General features: G+C 31.2%; 1 protein-coding gene across 1 annotated transcript in view; it reads left to right on the top strand.

Annotated features, from left to right (window-relative positions):
• Nucleotides 1-20,356, top strand: part of LOC145296825 (uncharacterized) — a 100,188-nt gene extending 79,832 nt beyond the window's left edge. The window contains exons 17-18 of the mRNA XM_080142931.1: nt 18,181-18,244; nt 20,182-20,356. Coding sequence (XP_079999057.1) covers nt 18,181-18,192 — 12 coding nt within the window. The 3' untranslated portion in view covers nt 18,193-18,244; nt 20,182-20,356. The remainder of the gene's footprint in view (nt 1-18,180; nt 18,245-20,181) is intronic.
• Nucleotides 20,357-20,853: the final 497 nt, after the last annotated feature.

Genomic DNA, 20,853 nt, shown 5'->3' with positions numbered 1-20,853 from the left:
AAGAAAAACTCTGGTCTGGGAGCTGTTTCCACAGACTTCCGGCCATGTTTGAATTCATGATGCCAGCATTTTACAAGGTCATAGGATGGGGCATTATCACCATAAGTTTCTTTCATTTCATCAAAAGTCTCTTGTGGTGTGCATCCTTTCAAATACAAAAACCGGATCACTGCTCGACATTCAACAGGCGCTATTAAATACCTGACTCAGTTCAAACACCTGTAAAACAGAAACCACAATTAGTTCAGAACTGTAATTTGCCACAGAACCAGTAGAGATATAAATCATTGGACATGCAAAATTTCAGCTAGATCAGACAACTGGAAGTAGGTCAGGGGCATTACTTATTGCACACCTCTTGTAGATAACATTTTGTTCCATTAAAGAATGAGTTCCTGTTCGTTCACTTTACTTGTTCAAGTCTATCTCTTAACACAGTGCACAGTGAATAAGGCATAAAAAATGACTAAAATCAACATTTGCCCCCACCCTCCCCATTTAACCCCAAAAGTCCCCAGGGGATGTCAAATCCTGGTAAAAATTAACCAACTGTGCAGTTTTAGGCCTTAACATATATAAATTTGAGTTCTGCATCATCCAAAAAAAGAAATGACTAAGTTCATCACCCCCCCCCACCCCCACCCTGCCTCTTTCCATTTAGCCCCCCAAAAATTCCCCAAGGCCTATATTTAAATTTGAGTTCATTACCATGCAAAACTGCTAAATAGACATACACAGAAAACTTTGGACAAATATAGTAAAACAGTCCCAAAAATGGAGTGTTTTTATTAGACCTAAAAGAGCCCCTGGGGCACATGCAGGAGTTATTGCGAAGTATAGACAAACAAAATTATATAGAAGTTAGTTAGTTACAACTTTTCAAATATTTTATAAAAATCCAAGGCATCAATTTTTTTTTTTTTAAATAATCACAAAAGTGTCAATTTTAGCCATTTTAACCCAAAAGGCACCCCTAAGGGGGCAACCGGAGTTTTCCTGGAAAATCCATTGTTGCTTTTTACTCATATCATGTTTAATGTTTGTGCAAAATTTTCCAAAAATTCCAAGGTCTAGTTATTGAGAAAAGTGTGAACCGACAAGTTCACCCTCCTATTATCGGAGGACCAATAAAAACCTCTTTGTTATTGGAATGGACACAAACATGACAATACCTGTAATACTATTATATAATAAATTTTAATATAAAATAAAACCCTCTTTATTATTGGAATGGGCAGAGATTCTAAAAATTTACAAATATTACGTTATTTACACCAAAACATAAACTATTAAATAAGAAGAGCCTCTTTTTTATGACAGGGTTATTGTAAAGAAGCACATAATGTTTGATTTTGTAAAAATAATAATTTCCAAAATAACTTTCTTTCAAAATGAAAGGATGTGTTCTTGTATAAGAGTACACACACACACACACACACATATATATATATATCTTTTTGTATAAGAAGTGTTTTCTTTACAATTATTTAATCAAACAAATTATTTTTACATCTTTTTCATGCTTAAGTTTAGACATTTTTTGAGTGACTTCCAACTTTTCCTATTGATTGCCATTTCATTTATGCTTCCTGAAATACCAGCAGACAGAAAAAGTTAGTCCCTCACAAAGCTTTTAAAATTTTATATTCTCTTCAAAAAGAATGTTATACAATTCTAGAAAAATATCCGTTCTAAGACTAGTAAAATCAATCCCCTCCCCAAACAAGTTTTATATTACTTTTATGCCCCCTTACAAAGATTAAAAACAACATATAATAATACTAAACCTATATCTAGAAGCCTTACTCCAGCTTTTATCATATCTATAAACTATGCATAAATAGAATTCAGCACAATAGTGAAAATAAACCAATCATCTAAGAAGAAACCATAAAAAATAAGTAATTAATCCTCATTTTCAAAGAAATATGCAAATTAGTTAGCCTTCATGTAGTCACTGGCATATTCATGACTGAGTCTATTTAAAAATTTAAATTTTTAAATAGAAAAGGCAGGTTTTTAATATCAGTGTCAGTGAAAAAAAAAAACTCAGCTTTATAGATATATAGATTGCTACAATTTTAAATAGATAGTGAGGAGAAATATTCGTTTTATTTATTTAAAGAATATTTAGCTTAAAATGACAATTACTTTTTACAGAATAAAAAAAATCATTTCTTTAATAGTATTTATTGACCTTGACTGAAATGTGTTATTTCAACAGGAATATTATTATTATCAGTAAGTTATAAGAGTAGGTTGATGTATAAAAAAACAAAACAAAAAAAAACTTAGCTACCATTAGCCAGAAGCGAAACCGTAAACAAAAAAAAACACAATGCCGCATGCTGGGCATGAACTCTCATAACTTAAGTTAGTAAGCGAACGCATTATCAATAGGATCACAAGAACACAGATGTTATCACGTCACAAATTTAGCTTTTTAAATGCAAGAATGTAATGACAGTTTGCACATGCGCGGTTTGCAAACTACGTCAAAAGCAAGTTTTTTAGCCACCCCCTCCCCCTCCTCCCAAACAAAACATTTCCACATGAAATAATTTATTTTTTTCCCAATTTTTCGATATTATGTGTCAGATCACTCTTTCTAACGATTGCTGCACTCGTGCCTGTACGATACAGATGACAAAAGTTTTTAGCATATATACAAACACACAAATGACTAAAATTTATATAATACTAACATAGATACCTGGTTTTGCCAGGGTCCACATGAAGTTCTGTTTGGACGCACTTGTTATACTAAGGATATTGAGCACTTTTTTATTATTATATGTCAACTCTATCGTGGGCAACATCAATATCTCCATAACAATTTCAAAAATAAAAGATATGGTAATACTACTTAAAAACAGATAAAAACACAAATGTAATTGTCCCCAAAAAGAAGTACGTCGCAACCTCCCCACCAGATATTTCGTCAGAAGGGATATGAAGAGAAGCTATTCTCCGGATATTAAGCAATTTTTGTTGCCCGTGCACTGGACCCTGCACCTCACCAAAAAATAAATCAAAATAATTTTTCTTTCAATCAAAATAGCAGAGAATGCCCACGCGACCGAAAAAGAAAAAAAAAAAAAATGAACTGCCGTAACCGAACTTGAATGTGAAACGTGAAAGAGAGGAAGAAGGCAAAAGCGTTTGTCAATATGACGACTAGTGTTTATGATGTCATAACATTGCAAAATAAACATTTTAAACATAGTTTTAGTTTAATATGCATGTATGACTTGCGAAAAAAAGAGACGCAAAAAATGGACCCACGTTCCAAAAAATGGACTAGTTGACCGCTACAGAATGAATCTTTTTTTCTAATAAGGTATTGCTCTTTCAGATAATACCAGTTTCAACTCTGTCAGATGCGGATGACAAAAGTTTTTAGTAAATGTACAAGCACACACAGGTTCCTTATATATAAATAGACTAGCGGGGGTGCTCGGCGTTGGAGATGTGTGTTGAGTAAAATAAAGTTGTAGTAGGCAGGCAGGCTTGACGCGAAAGTGGAAAATAAAATAAAATGTGACATTTTACCGCTCGGCCAGGAAGGGAAAGGATTGAAAAGTGTTCTAATTTAGTGATCAAAAAGTTGACATGCATAAAGTGAAAGTGAATGACTTGACGTAGCCGAAAAAATGAAATCACGCACTTAAGTTTGGCTGGGGAAACCAGCTTTCCTCAAAGAGGGGGAGCTCTGGCAGTGTCTTAATGAATAGTAATTGTCTGATATGAAGGGTATTCCCCACAGTAATCAAAGCTGATTGCCTTTCAAGACGTGCTGGCCATGAAGACCAGTGATTTAACTTTAATTTTGATTCAGTTTCGCTTTTATACAAAAAAGCCAAACAAACACATGAGAGGAAGAAATAATGCGAATTTTGTAAAAGTCGCTCAAATAAAAGATGGAGATGACCTCTTTGTGTAAATCCGAGATATTATAATCTAGGGAGTATATAAAAAGTTCTAAAACATAGTGCCCCCCCCCCCGAGCATCCTTTTAGAGCACAATAATATTTGATTTTTGTATGTTTAACTTTAATTCAAGTGATTATGTAAAAATAATTTCATCAAATCAGCAGTAGGCTCTTTGATGAGACAGAGCCGCATTCAAAAAAGGTTTATTTTTAGAACACAATTGAACCATGATACATGACTTTTATAACTATTATTTAAAGATAATTTTATAAAATCAACAGAAGGTTTTGTACAGTGCAATGTAGACTATAAAGCAGGGTGTCGGAGTCGGAGGTTTTAGCTGGAGTCTGAGTCGGATTTCTAAAAGTACTAGGAGTCGGAGTCGGAATTTTTTATCCGACTCCGACTCCTTAAGTCAAAAAAAAAAATTTTTTTTAAATGGTTTTCCTGTTTGGTTTTACCAGTTGCACAATTTAGCAGTTTTTGTAATGTCTTGTTATTTTTTGAGATATATCATATTTTGTACTGTCCTGCAATGCTTCTACTTCATCAAGATATTTCGGTTTATCGGATCACTGCAAATCTTGTCTGGACAGCTTTTTTCGCTTTGATTGTGACGTCACACATGATCGATGAAAATTCTGTCTTTGAGTGAGATCACTGTGGATAAAAATCAGATTGTAATCCGAAAGTTATCCAGTTCCTGAATGGAATTTGGCAATTTGATTAGTCCAGGATCGATCCGGAATTACAATCTTATCCAAAAAAAATAGGTAGAAATCAATTTGTGTTGCCACCATGTGACAACATTGTATATGATTAACTAATCTAAACAAAAATAGCTGATTATCGCTGAAACAGTGTATCCCAGTGATTTTTCTTTTCCTTCATTTTCGGTAGTTTATCACATTTTTCGTTAATAGAAATATGCTAGATTATAATGAAGCTACTTCAGAATATGAAAATCATACATTTATCAAATTTAGTGGTTTGAAATAACGAAATTGAAAACGGGTTACTAATGAATATAATAAACATACAAGTGAACCAATGAAAAATAGGAATCAGAGTAAAGAAATTTACGAAGCATCTTAATCTAATTAAAAACTCATCATGTTATAAAGACAATTGCAAATTAGACCTAAGTGTATCAGATATTTATGCATTAACCCATAACCATAATAGTAAAAAAAAAAATATATATATCTTTGCCAAATCTTGTACATTGTGTAATGCGACTTTGGTAAAGACAAATAGTGATATACTGGTTAGGGTAGGTCGATGTTGGAATAGTAACAGGGCTAGGGTGGAGAGTTGCAAATTACCAGAAAAAAGTGACCACATATTTTTCCCTTTAATATTGTCAATATTTGAGGAAATGACTTTAAATTGTGAAATAATTTATGATACTGCTAAGATAATGGTATTATCGAACAATGTCAGCCTGTAAAATCATCTTTTCATAGAATAGACGGACTTTGGTATTTTGGCCCTTTGCATCTCACAATGCCAAATATCAAAGCCAAATAGATCCTAACTAAAATCTGTCTCCATAAAATAGGTCCCAAAGATAAGGTAAAAAGTTTAGGAAAAATACTAGTCTAGCTAGAGTAATAGCGTAATGATGGCATAAACATATATAAGATAATTAGTACTTGTTTTATGCTCTATATAACTTGCAAATTAAAGTAAGGTAGATAGCCATGCACTCAAGTAGTGATTCGGACCTAGGCGAAAGGAATATTATGAAACAGATGCCAATTTAGCAGTTTTCTGCTAGATCTGGAAATTTCGTTTGCAATCTAGCAAGGAAAATTTTGATCTAGTGGCTAGCGGGTTTTTTCTAGAAAATCTGGAGATATTTGGCAGCCACACACCCACAATTTTAAATGACAAAATAAAGAAAAGCGCTTGAAAACACTTTAAAACATAAACTAATTCATGTAGGTAGAAAAGTAGCATTTATTGCATTTGGTAACAATAATTTATTGACTATTTGTTTTATTTTTCACCATTTTTTTTTCGTCTAACCATTCTTAAAACTCACTATAAAATCACCTTTTCCAAATACATTGGGGGGGGGGCGTTCAGCCTCTGTAGTTTAAAATATGATCACCTTTAATTTAGAAGTATTTATTCACTTGGTTAAAGTGTAAAAAAGTTAACAGTTGAAAATTGTAAAAAGCAAAAATAACAGCAAAAAAAAAAAAAAAAAACTTGTACCAAACACAGTAGCATTTAATTATCTACCAACCTGTATACTTTTAACATGCTAAAACAATCACTTAACAAGCTTAATTTCTCAAAGGTTGTAAACAAATGACTTATTCTACCACTAACACTAAGTTCGAGTTGCACTCCCAAATGTAAAATTAGTGATAATCATAGATTTTTTAATATAATTTTTCAAGAATGAAGTCCCCATGGTTAAACAAGCAATCAGCTAATTGTTGTAAAGACAACTAAAAGAAATGAAAAAAAAAAAAAATTAAACACAGTTTCAGCACGTATAAAAGATACTTGAATTTTACTGCATTTGGTATCAGGTATTTGTTGATTTTTATTATTGTTTACAATTTTTCGACTGTTAATTATTCTACACTTTAACTGTTTGACTGTTGTTCTTACTTACTTGCTCCCCACCCAAAGCCAACATTCATAATTTTACTTATTTTTATTAATTTTTTCAATGTTTATTATTCCATTTAATTGTCAGCGTGAACTACCTTTTTTAAAATGCAGCATATGTTAACACTATAGCAAAGTTTATTGCGTTTATTTTTTAGCAAACATTAACAGAAAGTTTTCCACCTGTGAAAAAAAAAAAAAATTCCTATGATGGCAAAGGTCAGTTTTTAATGTAGTGAAAATCCTAGAGTATATGTAGACCCAATGAATAGAGTGTTGTTATCTGACACTCAGAAAGATAAAGCGAAATCGGCATTTTGTGATCTTGCTGTGAGGATTTCGGGCTTACATTCAAAGGCATCTACTGAAGATCCAGACACTATTTCAACCACAGACTCAGAGGGAACCTGCGATGAAGAGGATTTTGAAAAGCTTTTGGATCAAGATCATAATGCAAGGTCAAAGTGGCGTAAGTTACAGGAAACAGCTAAAATGCTATCTTCAGTGAATAAAGCCTTAGCAAGTTTCAAGCTAGACTTTCATGCTGCATTACAACAAGTAGAACAACTAGATAGAATGTCTAAGTTAAATGTTCATGAAGCTATAAAGCAGTACCCTGCGATAGTGAAAGAAATCTGCAATTTTGGCAGCAGCACTTCCTCCAACACAAGTGAGTGTTGAACGTTTGTTTTCAGCGCTAAGGCTAATCAGGACAGACCAAAGGGCTGCAATGAAAGAGAAGCTCACTGAAGCCATCTTGTTTTTGAGAGTAAATTATTAAATTCTTATTTGCAACTTTCAATTCTATAATTATAAATAAAGCCTATTTTTTATGTTTACAAATAAGACATTTTTATAGATTGATTTTTTTTACCTAATATTGTGATAGAAGATTTATGAGAATGGACAAATGCAATAACATATGAGTTTTTTCGGGAGAGGGTACAAAGGAAAAAGAAAATATATAGCTTGAAGTGCAACTCTGCTATATTTGATATGCTGATAGGCTGGTAAATGATCATGAGCATAAATAATACCATTGTGTATTTTATATATAATATATATATATATATATATATATATATGTATTTGTGTATGTATATGTGTATATATGATATTTCAATAATAAGCAATCCATGCTACTATAGCCCTTTATAGCTTTTTCCTGTTTTACCTTTGATCCTCATTCCATAAAGGCAATATTATCTTTTAAAATATTATTCTTTGTATAATGTCTTTATCCCCCTCTTCTGATGAGAAGCGTTTGGCTTCGAAATGCCATGGCCTAAAGAGGTTTTCCTATCCCTAAATATTGTACTCTATTTTGAACTGATAGCATAATAAAATTTCATTGTAAACTTTTTATCCCTTTGTTATCTAAACTTATTCTATAAAGCTGGTTGAGTTTATATGTGAGTATATTTATCATACAAGTTAATGTTAAACGTCGAAAATGATATACATGAAAAGTAATTATAAAATGCATGCTGAATAGATGTGGGAGGCTGGTATATGGATCTGCAAAATAGATTTTCACATAGGGTCAAGGAGTCGGAGTCCGGAGTCGGAGTTGAAGATATTAAAGGAGTCGGAGTCGGCATCCTAGTAATTCTAGGAGTCGGAGTCGGACTTTTACCATCCGACTCTGCAACCCTGCTATAAAGTATTGTGGAGTAAGTCACTACGGAAAGGCATGTGAAGCTTCCTTCCAGTACACTGCGAGGGGAGGGGATTCTAGAGCAAGCAAGCAAGCAATTTGATTAAAAAATGGGCGATTTTTCTTATTTCAATCACAATATAAGTATGGGAGAGTGGAGCATTTGTTGGTCCTCATTCAATTCCTGACAACGTCGGGCCTTGTTATTATTTTTTTTAAGTAAGTTACGCAATCGATTTATTTATTCAAAATTGTAGCAACTTAATTCTTTTTCAACCAAATATTTTCTGTCTTCTAACCATGTCAGTTAAACATTCTTCAAATCAATAAACTGAATTTATTTAAAATTGTTTTAATTGACAGAACAACATAATTTTGGAGAAATTCATTGTAAAATAGGTAAAGATTAATCACCAATCATCTTAACAAATATTTTAAAATATTTACCATTCTAGACATATGTTAAGTAATTTTAGTATACAAGAGAATGAAAGGAGACTTGATTTTGATTTTCAAATTAATATTTCTAAATATAGAACACACTTAACTCTTCTCATACTCAAAATTTATTAGCCAGAAAATTTCCAAAACTAACCCAAATCACATAATTAGATTTTGTGGTTGATTTATTCTTGTGGCATTTCTAGTTGTATTTTTTGCACCATCCATTATCTTGTCTACTTTTTCTTTAGAAATTCTTATTTTGAGAATTCTCTTTGTAGATTTTTTGTTTCAACAGTTTTTGACAAATTATTTTCTATCAAATAAGATACCAAAATAAGATGGTTTATTGCTTCCAAATTGAAAAATGTTAAAATTTTAATTATTTTCTTTACCAATGTGGTACTGCTTATCAAGACCCTAATATCATTCGTGGATAAAGGTTAATAAGATTGTCAGTTTAAAGTTGAACAACACCTTTGAAAAGGTTGAAAACAATGAGTGAAAAAAAGTCAAAATTTGATTATTTAAGATGACTGCTCAACAAGAATTCGTTAACATCAGACTTGTAAACAACCCTGTTGTAGTTACTCTGGAGGCAGCTTTGTGATATTGTATTCCACACATGGGAAGTTCTTGGAAAGAAACTTTGTTTATGGAAATTGTTTAATTTTAGGTACAGAAATGAATTTTTTCTCTGAATGTTTTGATGGGAGAACCAGATATTGGAGCTCAGTCGAGCACTTATCATGAAAATAACGATTGTATAGAGAAACACTAGCAACGTCTCTTATGTGAGAAAAGGGGCTGTAGGCAAGAAATAAGATCATCCCCAAACTGGACTTTGAATATTGAAACCTCAACAGTGTCAATATAAGCCATATTATCTTTATATTAATAAAATTGTTATCACTTGTATGTGTTTCTCGTCTCTATGTTACCTAGACACTATTTTTTTTTATTATTATTTATTGAAATTAAAAATGCATTCGTATAAAGCACTATGATAGATCCTATTTAAAATTATACTTTAATTACAAAATTAAATCAACCAGAATGCATTTTTTCTTTAAAGTTTTTTAAAAAGTGATGAGTTACTATGTGACTCTTCATAAATTGGATGAAATTTTGAGGCATTGTAACTTTCAAATAGTTATTTAAACTGGCTTTGAAATTCTTAGCAAATCCTTATGAATTAAAAGATTGAAAGTTTTGGAAGCTTTTTACATTCAATAAATTTCTTAATATAGATTAAAACAACATTACTTTAACAAAATTATAGTTTTAGAACAATTTGGTTGAATCAACAATTTAATGAATTAAACAATACCATAATAATTACACGTAATCCTATTTACAGTAAATTCAAATTAAGATTTAATTAAATGAATTGTCTAATCTAATGATTTTAAACAGCAGGTGTTATTTTTTTGTATAAATTTTATAAGAATTGCGTGAAAAAAAAAATTGAATCTTTTTATGTGTATACAAGTTTTAGCTTGAAATCAAAGCTGTTTAGTGTGTTATAAGATATAGCAATTCTCATTTTTATTTCAAAATTCAAAAACTTTCCACATTTTAAACATGTTAAGATTTCAAAGGAAATGATTGAAACAATTAGTTTAGCTTTTCTCTACATATATATAAAGTTAAGTGTGTGTGTGTGTGTGTATATATATATATATATATATATATATATATATATATATATATATATATGAGAGAACGGTTCATGATCTAGGGTTGATTCCTAGGTGGTAAGTCAACAACTAATACTATTGTGCCATGGATATATCCTAAGGTTGAGGGTTGTTAGTAACTAATCTGATCTTATTGTGTTGTCTCTGCGCTGATCATGATTCTCATTAGTATGGAGATATTGGCAATTAAGTATGGCCCGATTTTGAGTTCTGAACCATGAGGATCATCAGTAACTTTGTGCTTACACTGTGATAAAAGATCTGCAAAACTCCTACGTTGATGTTGATGACCCAAATTTATGTGGTATACCGCTTAAAACAAAGAGGGGATCAGTTGATGACAACCTGATTCTAGTGTATGGCATAAGCGAAATGACTACAAGCTGGAAAAGTGAAGTCATTCATGGAACGCCTATCCTCAGCATGAGGAAAGATAAACAAAGCGAAATAATAATCTATAATATAAATCTCACCTGTCTATTTAAATGTATGTTTGTATGTCTGCCTAAAACTTTCGACAGAGGCAATGGATTTTCACGAGATTGGTATCATTTTGAAGCTCGACACGTCAGATGACAAATATCGAAAAATTGGCCAAAAACATTAATTCCTTCACTCTCAACTGGGCACTTTTCTATAGGGAGGAATTGCTTTTTTCACCAATATTTTCGAAAGTCATCCTCGATTGTCTAGCCTTAATTTAAACCTATGTCACTTCCGGTTTGGCGATGGGTGCAACAGCAAAGACATCAGGTTTTTTTTTTTTTTTTCATGTTCTTTGCCTCCTTTGCAGTACGGGTTCAAGCCTGCTTGCCTACTACCACTTTTTTTTTTGTTGTTTTTTGCTCACCACACACCTCCAAACACCCGGGCAACGCCGGGCACCCAGGCTAGTAAGATAATAACACTGTTACATTGACACCATTAGTCTGAACTGGGGATAAGCATGTGGTTGGTATTGCTTCTCTGCTTATGTCAGAGAAAATATTGTCTTAGTCCAGGGATTGGATCGAGAAGATTGCTGAGTCTATGAGCTGAAAAAAATATATAAAGTATATAAAATTTTTGTCTTAAGAATATGTATAATTTTATATCATTTTATCAGCTAATACTATTAGCCCATTACAATCAGCTGCTACAGCTAGCAAACTGGATATTTTTACTCCAAGAATTTGTCACTCAAATATACCACCTCCACCACTTCAACTCTCAATAAACTAATCGATGGGTGACTTTTCTTTAATCTTTGAAAGCCTTCATAAACAACCATTAACTGTCAACTTGTTGAATGCAGGCAGCTTACATGTATCTCTGTTCCTGTATGTATCTCTAACCTCTTGAGTTATTTCAAAACACCAGCTGGGGATTTTTGACTGATACTTGTTACAAAGCATAACCTTTCAAGTTAAGTCTCTTGGAGGAACCAATTTGGCAATATTTCATGTGTCAATTTGAAGAGATGTAAATTAATTATTCCATTAAATTAATTACCCATTGTGTCATATGCGTTTGTTTTTATGTTGGGTAATTTTCAAAACTAATTAACTGATCATTATGAACTTTTTAACACAGCTGCTTGACATTGGTTAATAATGTGATATAGTTAATTTTGGGCAAAGGAGGGATGCAAAAATTTTGTGCAGATTCATAATTTTATAAAATTTTAACCATAGTTATTAGACATGAATTTCATTTCATGTATTTTCAAAGATTATTAGGGTCATAATATAGGCGCAATCTCTAATTTGAAAAGGTTAACATTTAAATGAAATTTATCGAATGGACAATGAGAAAATCTAAATCAGTTGTTTTAAATCGTATTTTATTCATTTGATTTATTATTTTCAATTTCCTCATAATATTTATCCTTATTACACTAATGACCTATTCATATCATTAGCCTTTATCCTCAAGTGGCTTTTTACCTTAATAAAAAGTACTCATCCTTAAATTGGCCCAAACAAGGATTATTTTTTTACATTTCGCAAGATAACCAGTGAATTTTCTTGTTATTAATAAATTGTTGAAAAGATGTTAATCCAGTTGAATTTATAAATATTAGATAGCCTATGCTCTAATTTTTTCAGGCAAACTTGGAATTTTCAAGAAAATAATTGTTTAAATCCTTTGGGATTATATTTTGAAAAGGATCATCTATATTAAACGTAGGCATTGTATGACCAGTGGGACACATCTGGCCTTGCACAGGGGCTGATCAGATAGAATCTGATCAGCCCATGGGCAAAGGGTTCAAGGATTTATAGGGTTGAATTTAATGGACTTTTGTACAAGCATAATACTAATTTTGTATACTGTATAATCATCATGTTCACAGGCTGGTTCCCGTTCAATGACCAAACTTAAGACGTAGAGCTGGGTCAGTACTAAAATGGGTGAACCTTTGAGAATACCAATAACATAGTGGCGGGAAAAAAATAGCTAGTTCAAATCAAATAACAATCTGTCAGACAGATAACTATTTAGGTCTAACTTTGAAAATCAGACATTAGTTTTTTTTGTTTTGTTTTTATCAAACCACAATGTGTCTATATTTAAGGTTTTCATTTTTTACCTTCAGAACTACACCTGGTTCTAAAGATTTAATGAACAGCCTTTATATTTCTTTTATTTTTAAAATGCATTACACACTCTAGCATATGGCTTAACATATAAAGTATTAATAGTTACATGCTATACCGTATATACTTGTGTATAAGTCGAATTTTTGGGAGACGATTTTAAGGTTATTTTTGGGGGGTTGACATACATAGGTAATGCTTTTGGAAATGTTGTTAACATAGAAAACGCTATTTTGTTTGTGCACTCGGTATATACCGGTAATCCTAGTAATTAATCACACTTCTTCCGTACTCCACTGCAGTGTGTTTGCCAGCATGTAAGCACAGGTGCAGTTTTTTTTGTGGGAGGTTTAATAATAATTGGAATAGCTCTCGCAATGTTTACTCTCTAAATGTGGCTATAGGCAGGCTAAGTTCAATATGATGTATTCTGTGATGATATGACCTTTTTTTTTTTAGTTAGGAAATGTAGTATTTACTATATGTTGTTCTCCCTTAAGTTCAACAAATTTTAACAATTTAATGATACCATTTAATGGCACTTAACGCATGCGTTCACATTATTATGGTATATTACAGCTCTCGCAATGTATGCATTTATGCTATTATGATATGTAACATAAATTATGCCTAAAAACAGAAACCGCGCCTGGAATCTACAGCATGTCATAGACCAGAATGTCTGATTAACAACATTTGCTTTCATTGCATCTGTGTGTGCAGCAGGTTGGTTCTATACATGAAAATTGAATAGATCACACTTTGCATGTATTATCGCTCGCGGATGCTGCGAAACAATTTATAATATGTCTTATAAAAAAACACCAAAAAGGAAATTATCTGTGAAAGAAAGAGCCATGAAATGGACCATTTAACTTGTCTAGAATTTACAGTTGACTTATACACAGGTAATACCTAAAACGACACAATTTTTGGTCTTAAAATGCAGATTGACTTATCCACAAGTATATATACACGGTAATACAATAAACACACTTTATCAATTAAACTTCAATGCGAACAGATAGATTTTTAATAGCTCCAAGATTTCCTAAAAAATGAAATCTTTAGGCGATTAAAAAGTTATGTGCATTTCTGATATTATTGCATGTAACCAACTTCTACATGCTAATGATTATATTAAAGTGTGTAATGAAAAATGCATTTATCATTGCTAGCAAGATATAGATGGGCTGTTCATTATATTGCTAGAGTCAGGTGTAGATCCAGCACTGCCAAGTTAAAAAAAAGGGGGGGGTATCTATTTTTTCCCTAATGAAAACTTTTAACCTTGAAAATTTTGATTTAAATAAATAATACTTTTATTAAAAAAAATTTATCTTTGGTTTCTAACCGTTTTTAAATATGCAGGTCATTATCAACTTACAACACATTCAACTTACAACTGGCATACTTCTGATCATATGTACTATATATAGTTTCTACTCAATATGCTATTCTTTTGCTTCTTCATACACACTGGTGATGCTGCTCATTCAGACAAATAAAATTTTGATAAAATCTGAATTAAGTCTGATTATAAAAGTAATAAGTTTGAAAATTATTACTTTAAAATTATCCGATATAGTGTAATATTTTGACAATAATTTAACAGTTTTTTTTTAAACAATTTTAGCAGTTATATATATATATATACACACACACACACACACACACACACACCAAATTAAAGGTATTCAAGAGGGAAAACTCATGAATTTAAATAAAGTTATTAAGAGTGCTCCAAAAAAAAAAAAAAGAGCAAAATATAATATTTTTATTTATATAGACAAATATTACATAGTTGCTACACTGAACATGCTAATGTTTTGGATGATTGGTTGACAAGAACCAAAAGTCCTCGCCAGGTGACCTAATAATATGTACCACTGAAAGCATCTGGTTCTCAAATGGAAGAAATAAAATATATATATATATATATATATATATACTTTTTTTTTTTTTTTTATTTAAAAGATAGGGGTGGTAGGTTAAGTGACATTGTAGACTTCACATGTAGAAAGCCATTGGAGGAAAGAGAACGGCAAGCCAGGATAAAATAGTGCAATAAAAAGGAAAAGAAAAGGAGAACATAATAAGAAAAGAACAGAAACAGAAGAAGGAAAAAAAAGAGGGTTAGTGTGATTACATTGTCATAAAGAATGGGAGGCTGCATGGTTGGAAGAAAAAGTGTCATAAACATGAGTTTTGTTTAGTTGTAGAGGAAACATTAATAATGAAAGGGGTCAGCTTAAGGATAGGGGATAAAAGCACATTAGTACATAAGATTTCCAGCCAGGCATACACACACATTCTCCCTTTTAAAGTTAACATTTTGCTTTTATATAAAAAAAAATGCTTCATTTCTTCCATTTGAGAACCAGATGCTTTCAGTGGTACATCCAACCAATTGTCTAAAACATTAGCATGTGCAGTGTAGCAACTATGTAATATATGTCTATATAAATAAAAATATTATGCATATATATATATATACAAGTTAGAAAAGCATTTCATCCAAGGCATGAAAATTTTTAAACAAAATGTTTTTACTATAGGCTTTAAAAATAAAGGTACAAGATTTAATTTGAAATTTATTTATCTTCAAAGTGCACTTTTATAAATTTTACAAAGTAAAATTTAATTTCAATTGAATCAAAAAAATTACCTTGGATTTATTTTATGTAATGTACAGTCTGTTGCACTTTTTAAAAAAAATAATTCAAAATTTTATATCTATATCATTAATTGCTAGATGAAAGATAATGTTTTTAAATTGCAACAAAATGTACATTACATAAAATAAATCCAAGGTAATTTTTTGATTCAATTTAAATTAAATTTTCATACCTTACTTTGTAAAATTTATAAAAGTACACTTTGAAGATAAATAAATTTCAAATTGAATCTTGTACCTTTATTTTTAAAGCCTATAGTAAAAACATTTTGTTTAACAATTTTCATGCCTTTCTAACTTGTATCTTATCTTTTTAAGATTATATTTTAAAACTCTCCTTCTCTCTGTTTCAGTTTGTATTTCACCTCATACCACAACTCATTTTTGCAACTCTCTCTTTGTAATACAGGTCTGAATAATGAGAAAAGCTGAATTTTTTTTAACGAAAACTTTAAAATAACTTTTTTAGATTAAATTTTTTTAAACTTCTTTCAGAATAGAAAATCTTTAAAATTTAATAAGGAATGTATTTCATATAGGTTTCATTAACAAATATTCAGTACATAACGAGAAAAATAGAGATGAAAATTTCAAAAAGAACTATATTACTGGTTACGGTCGATAGTAGTCCTCGCCAGCAAAAGTCTTTGTTATTGTTATTCTATTATTATTTAAAAGATTTTGTGTCCTGCTCTTTCGCGTGAGGACTATATATATATATAAGTAGATAGTTGCTAAAACATTAGTTAGTAATCTCTGGTAGAGATGCCTCAGATGATTAGCAATAAGTTAACACCTTTTCAAAGAGACCCAGTAAATTCTAAAAGGGTGGGTTATTTAAGATGAAATAGAACCATACCTCAACCCAATAGAAGCAAGTACATTGATGGACTGATTGTCAAGGATGTATCCTCAACTGATATGACGACTACTGATGATGCGTTTATATATTTCTTACAAAAAGAAAATCATTCTGTGGGTTTTCACTAATGTCACATATGATGTCATGAAAATCTCATTCTTTGGCACTTCTGCACTTTAGTGCCTGTTTCTCGGTGAGTTTCGCTCGGCAATGCCCAGTGAATGACATGGAAACTGCTGGATTATAAGTGAATGGAAGTTTAAAAAAAAAAAAACTACCATAATAATTTCATAAATTTTACAGTTTTTATATTTTTATGGTAACTGTGTTTTTTCTTTTTTTTTTTTTTTTTTTTTTGATAAAAGTTTTATTTCTTTGAATTGGTGGATAAATATATATTTGTTTTGTTTGTTTAAGGAAAGTCATTTTGGTATTGCATTCATTAAATTAATAAAAAACGTATTTACACATTTTTGGGGTTTGAGGGTATATAAATATTTTTTGTTAAATATTTTTTTAATGAAATAGATTGTACTTTTTTTGTATGTGCTGGGGATTCCTGAGGAAATAGTCTTGGCAAATATCCCTCAAGAAGTTTTTTCAGTCAGTGAGAGCGTGATCCAACCCGAAACTGTCGGTTACGCTTCGTTGTTTCAAGAAGCACTTTCACATGTTTTTGTCAGCAACCTCTCCATTAACAAAATGCGAGGACCATTTCTAGAGATTTACAAATAAATTCCAGCCTTGAATGATTCATTTTCCTTCATTTTTTTTGTCTACTTTTTGCTGTCTGTTAGTTTGCATCTCTTTTTGCTCGCTTGTTATAATCCGGCAGTTTCTGTCATTCGCCAGGCATTGCCGAGCGAGACTCACGGAAAAATGGGCACAAAGGTGCAAAAGTACTTTTTAGTTGCCAGCATAATTGGGGGTGCCAAATGTAAACTTGGTTCAAGTTTTAATATGGATCATGGTTATTATCTTGTACCTTTTTTTTATTAAAAAAAAACAAAAACATTTAAGAACGCTACAAAGAAAGCAAAATTTAGAGAATATTTATTAATAGATGTCTAATACTTATTGTTAAAATTTTATATAAATCGAAGGTACTAGAATTATCATGCAGGCTTTCCACACACTTTTTCTCCCCTTTGCATTAAACTAAATACAGTCCAAATTTGGATTCCTTATGCAAAACAGCTGTGTCCAAAAATTCATAATGATCAATTATGTTAGGATTGAGTCATATAAATACTATATAACTGTACTTATAAATAGAAATTTTATTAATTTTTTTTTTTTTTTTTTTTTTTTGCCAGCATAATTGGGGTGCCAAATGTACACTTGGTTCCAGTTAACCATTAATCACTCTCCCACTTCTCAGCATTTTAATACTGAGAAGTGGGAGAGTGGTTAATCATTTGCTTTGCATGTTAAATGTTTACATTTGAATATTTGTATCTCTGCTTATCCTAGCATTACTTTACATTGTCTTAGATTTACTCCTAATAATAACTAAGTAATTTCGGATCAGCAGAAGTGCGGCAAAGGAGGGAGATTGTGCAACCCTTGCTTCACTATAAACTTCTTATTGAACAAATACTTACAAACAGAATCCATTTTATGTGTTGAAATACAAAATAAATATCTTACATTATTACAATACAATTACAATTTTGTTTAGATTGATTTTATTTTTCTTGCAGGTCCATCCATAACACTTCCATAATGAAGACCATTCTGCTGAATACATGAATTTGTCTGGTTACAGTACGTGTTCATTTTAAATTTACTGATTCATGTTTTAGTAAATGCAAATATTTCGGATGTAGTATGCATCAGCAATGCAATTCTTCATACAGCCATCAATTTTGAATATTTTTATACATTTCTCAATGTCTAATATCCATTGGACTCCATTTTTTTTTTTTTTTTTTTTTAAATGTTTATTAACCTAAAAAATCACTTAAAAAATAATATAAAGCTCAATTTTAAGAATAGTAGGTTAGAAAAAGAGAAAATGATTTGTGCAGTAAAAATATTGTTTTTAATTGGATTCATGTCAGTATAAATAATTTGCATATTTTATCGGTGAAGCTTTCAAGATTCATTTATTCATTAGAATATTTGTGATAATGCTAGCAAAACAAAAAAACATCATGTGCCACTGTATGAATGTGCATTCACTGCACGTGTTGTGATCATCTGATTATTGTCATCGTTCAGATTTGGTGCTCGATTCCAACAACAGTTGCAGTGTCAAGCAGGTGGTCTCTGTCACTGCTACAACAAAAACATTCTCCCTCCAAACTAGTTAATTGGAACCAGGAACCAGGAAAATCAGAACTGTTTGAGATATTGGAATCGGAAGAATTTCTAGCTATTTTCTGATGCCAAAAACGATTTTTTAAATTATTTTCTTTTTGTTTGTTTATTTTTGTTTAAAACTTGTTTTTCCATTATTGGAACTAATGATAAAATAATAAATATTTATAGTTTTAAACTACCAGTAAAAGTAAAATCTATACATACCCACCCTCTCCCAAGATTATTTTTTACACTTGCGAAAATACATGCACATATTACACAGGTTTCTATGGTAATCTGAAAATTAAAAAAAAACAAAAAAACACTATTGCTATATATTTAGAAGTTTTGAAAGAATTGTAATCAGAATTGAGAATTCAAAACAAAATTGGTAGTTGTATTGGAATCAGAAAAAAAAATATTTGAACTATTCTACTCTAAACAAAATGACAATTCCAGTTTGAATCAAATAACAATGTTTTATTTTGAGACGTTACAATATTTTTTTCACTGAACAACAAACTTGCAATTAAAAACTCTGAGTTAAACTGAATCAAAATATAAATAAGTCCTATCAAACATAAGCTAAGGATCCAAAGGCCCTTCTGTCTCTGAGAACCACAAAAACCAAGCTGACTGTGCTTTCTAAGTTGTTCGAAAAAAAAAAAAAAAAATATATATATATATATATATGTTGGAAGCATTTTTCATCTTGCAAATTATATAAAAAGTTTTTATAAAAATTTCATTTTCAATTCTTTGTTGGAAAACTATTTAGTCAGTAAGCCATTTAATCTCCTGCAATCGCTGAATAAACTTGCTTTCTTGAATTCACAATAGTCTTAAGTTTTCAAGGATCACCAGTTGTTTACCATGGAACACTGTTATGGGAGATTTAAAAAACAAAACAGTATATTAAATCCTGGCTCCCCAGTAGTGTCGATCAAACACCACCTGCCTTAAAACAAAAGGACAAAAAATGTTCCGGATAATGGATCCAGTTTTTTTGCTCCAGATTAATTAGGCTATAAATATACTGGTGTTTCTTTCCTTCCTAAACCCATATTACGTTTTGAATTTATAAAATAAAGTAAAATGTGTTTAGCTGTTTACGGATGGGCGACCCCCCTACATTAATATAAATACCTTAAATATAAAATTAATACCACCATAAGATTCTTTGTAAAATTTTATGGGGAAGAGATGGAGGTATTGGTAAAAAGCTTCTTTTTTATTGCACTCCTAAACAAACCACATTTATATTATAGAGCTTTGAATAATACTTTATGATAATTTATCCTTGTGATTCTTGTTTTATATAATTTCCTTGTATTTAGTTGCATCTATTTCATTTCCATCATGTTATAATATGACTTAATGTTGTCATGGTTTCTTTCCAGGATAACCATATCAATTCCATATTTCTTTCTTTGGTATCGATTGCCTAAAGGATTTCCATTTAAAAACTATCTTTGAAAATCTGGACTTAGAAGAATCTACTGGCTGCACTTGTTTAAAATGCTGCAAGAAGAATTCAAGGCATTTGAAATAAAAATCGCAAAGTAAACTCCGAAATTGTCTCTTGTTTTTATTGATATTTTGACACTTGTTTCTATACTTTTATTAATTAATTTTTTTTTAAAATTTAATTGTTGTTGCAACCAGGGTTGCGGAGTCAAAGTCAGAGTCGGAAGTAGTCGGAGGTTTTAGCTGGAGTCGGAGTTGGATTTCTAACAGTACAAGGAGTCGGAGTCGGAATTTTTTTATCCGACTCCGACTCCTTAAGTCCAATGAATTTATTTTTTTACATTGTTTTCCTGTTTGGTTTTACCAGTTTTTTTAATTAAATTTTCTAACCAAACAAGGCACATTACCATTTTGATGTAAGGGGCTGCTATCAGGGATCTAAGTTTCAGGGGTACTATGTAGGGAGTTTAGCAGCACTTGAACTTCTGCATGTCAGTACAGTTGGGGAAGCAGGAACCCGGAAGAGAATTCCAAAGTCTAGTAGTTCTGGGGAAGAAGCTATTAGAGTAAAAGGCTTTCTTACATCTGGAGATCTCTACTGTGTA

Source organism: Euprymna scolopes, chromosome 17 (genome assembly GCF_053919585.1).
Source record: "Euprymna scolopes isolate OS-2025 chromosome 17, ASM5391958v1, whole genome shotgun sequence".
In the NCBI taxonomy this organism is placed as follows: Eukaryota; Metazoa; Mollusca; class Cephalopoda; order Sepiida; family Sepiolidae; genus Euprymna; species Euprymna scolopes.
The sequence above is the reverse complement of the archived record's forward strand: the minus strand, read 5'-3'. Positions and strand labels throughout refer to the sequence as shown.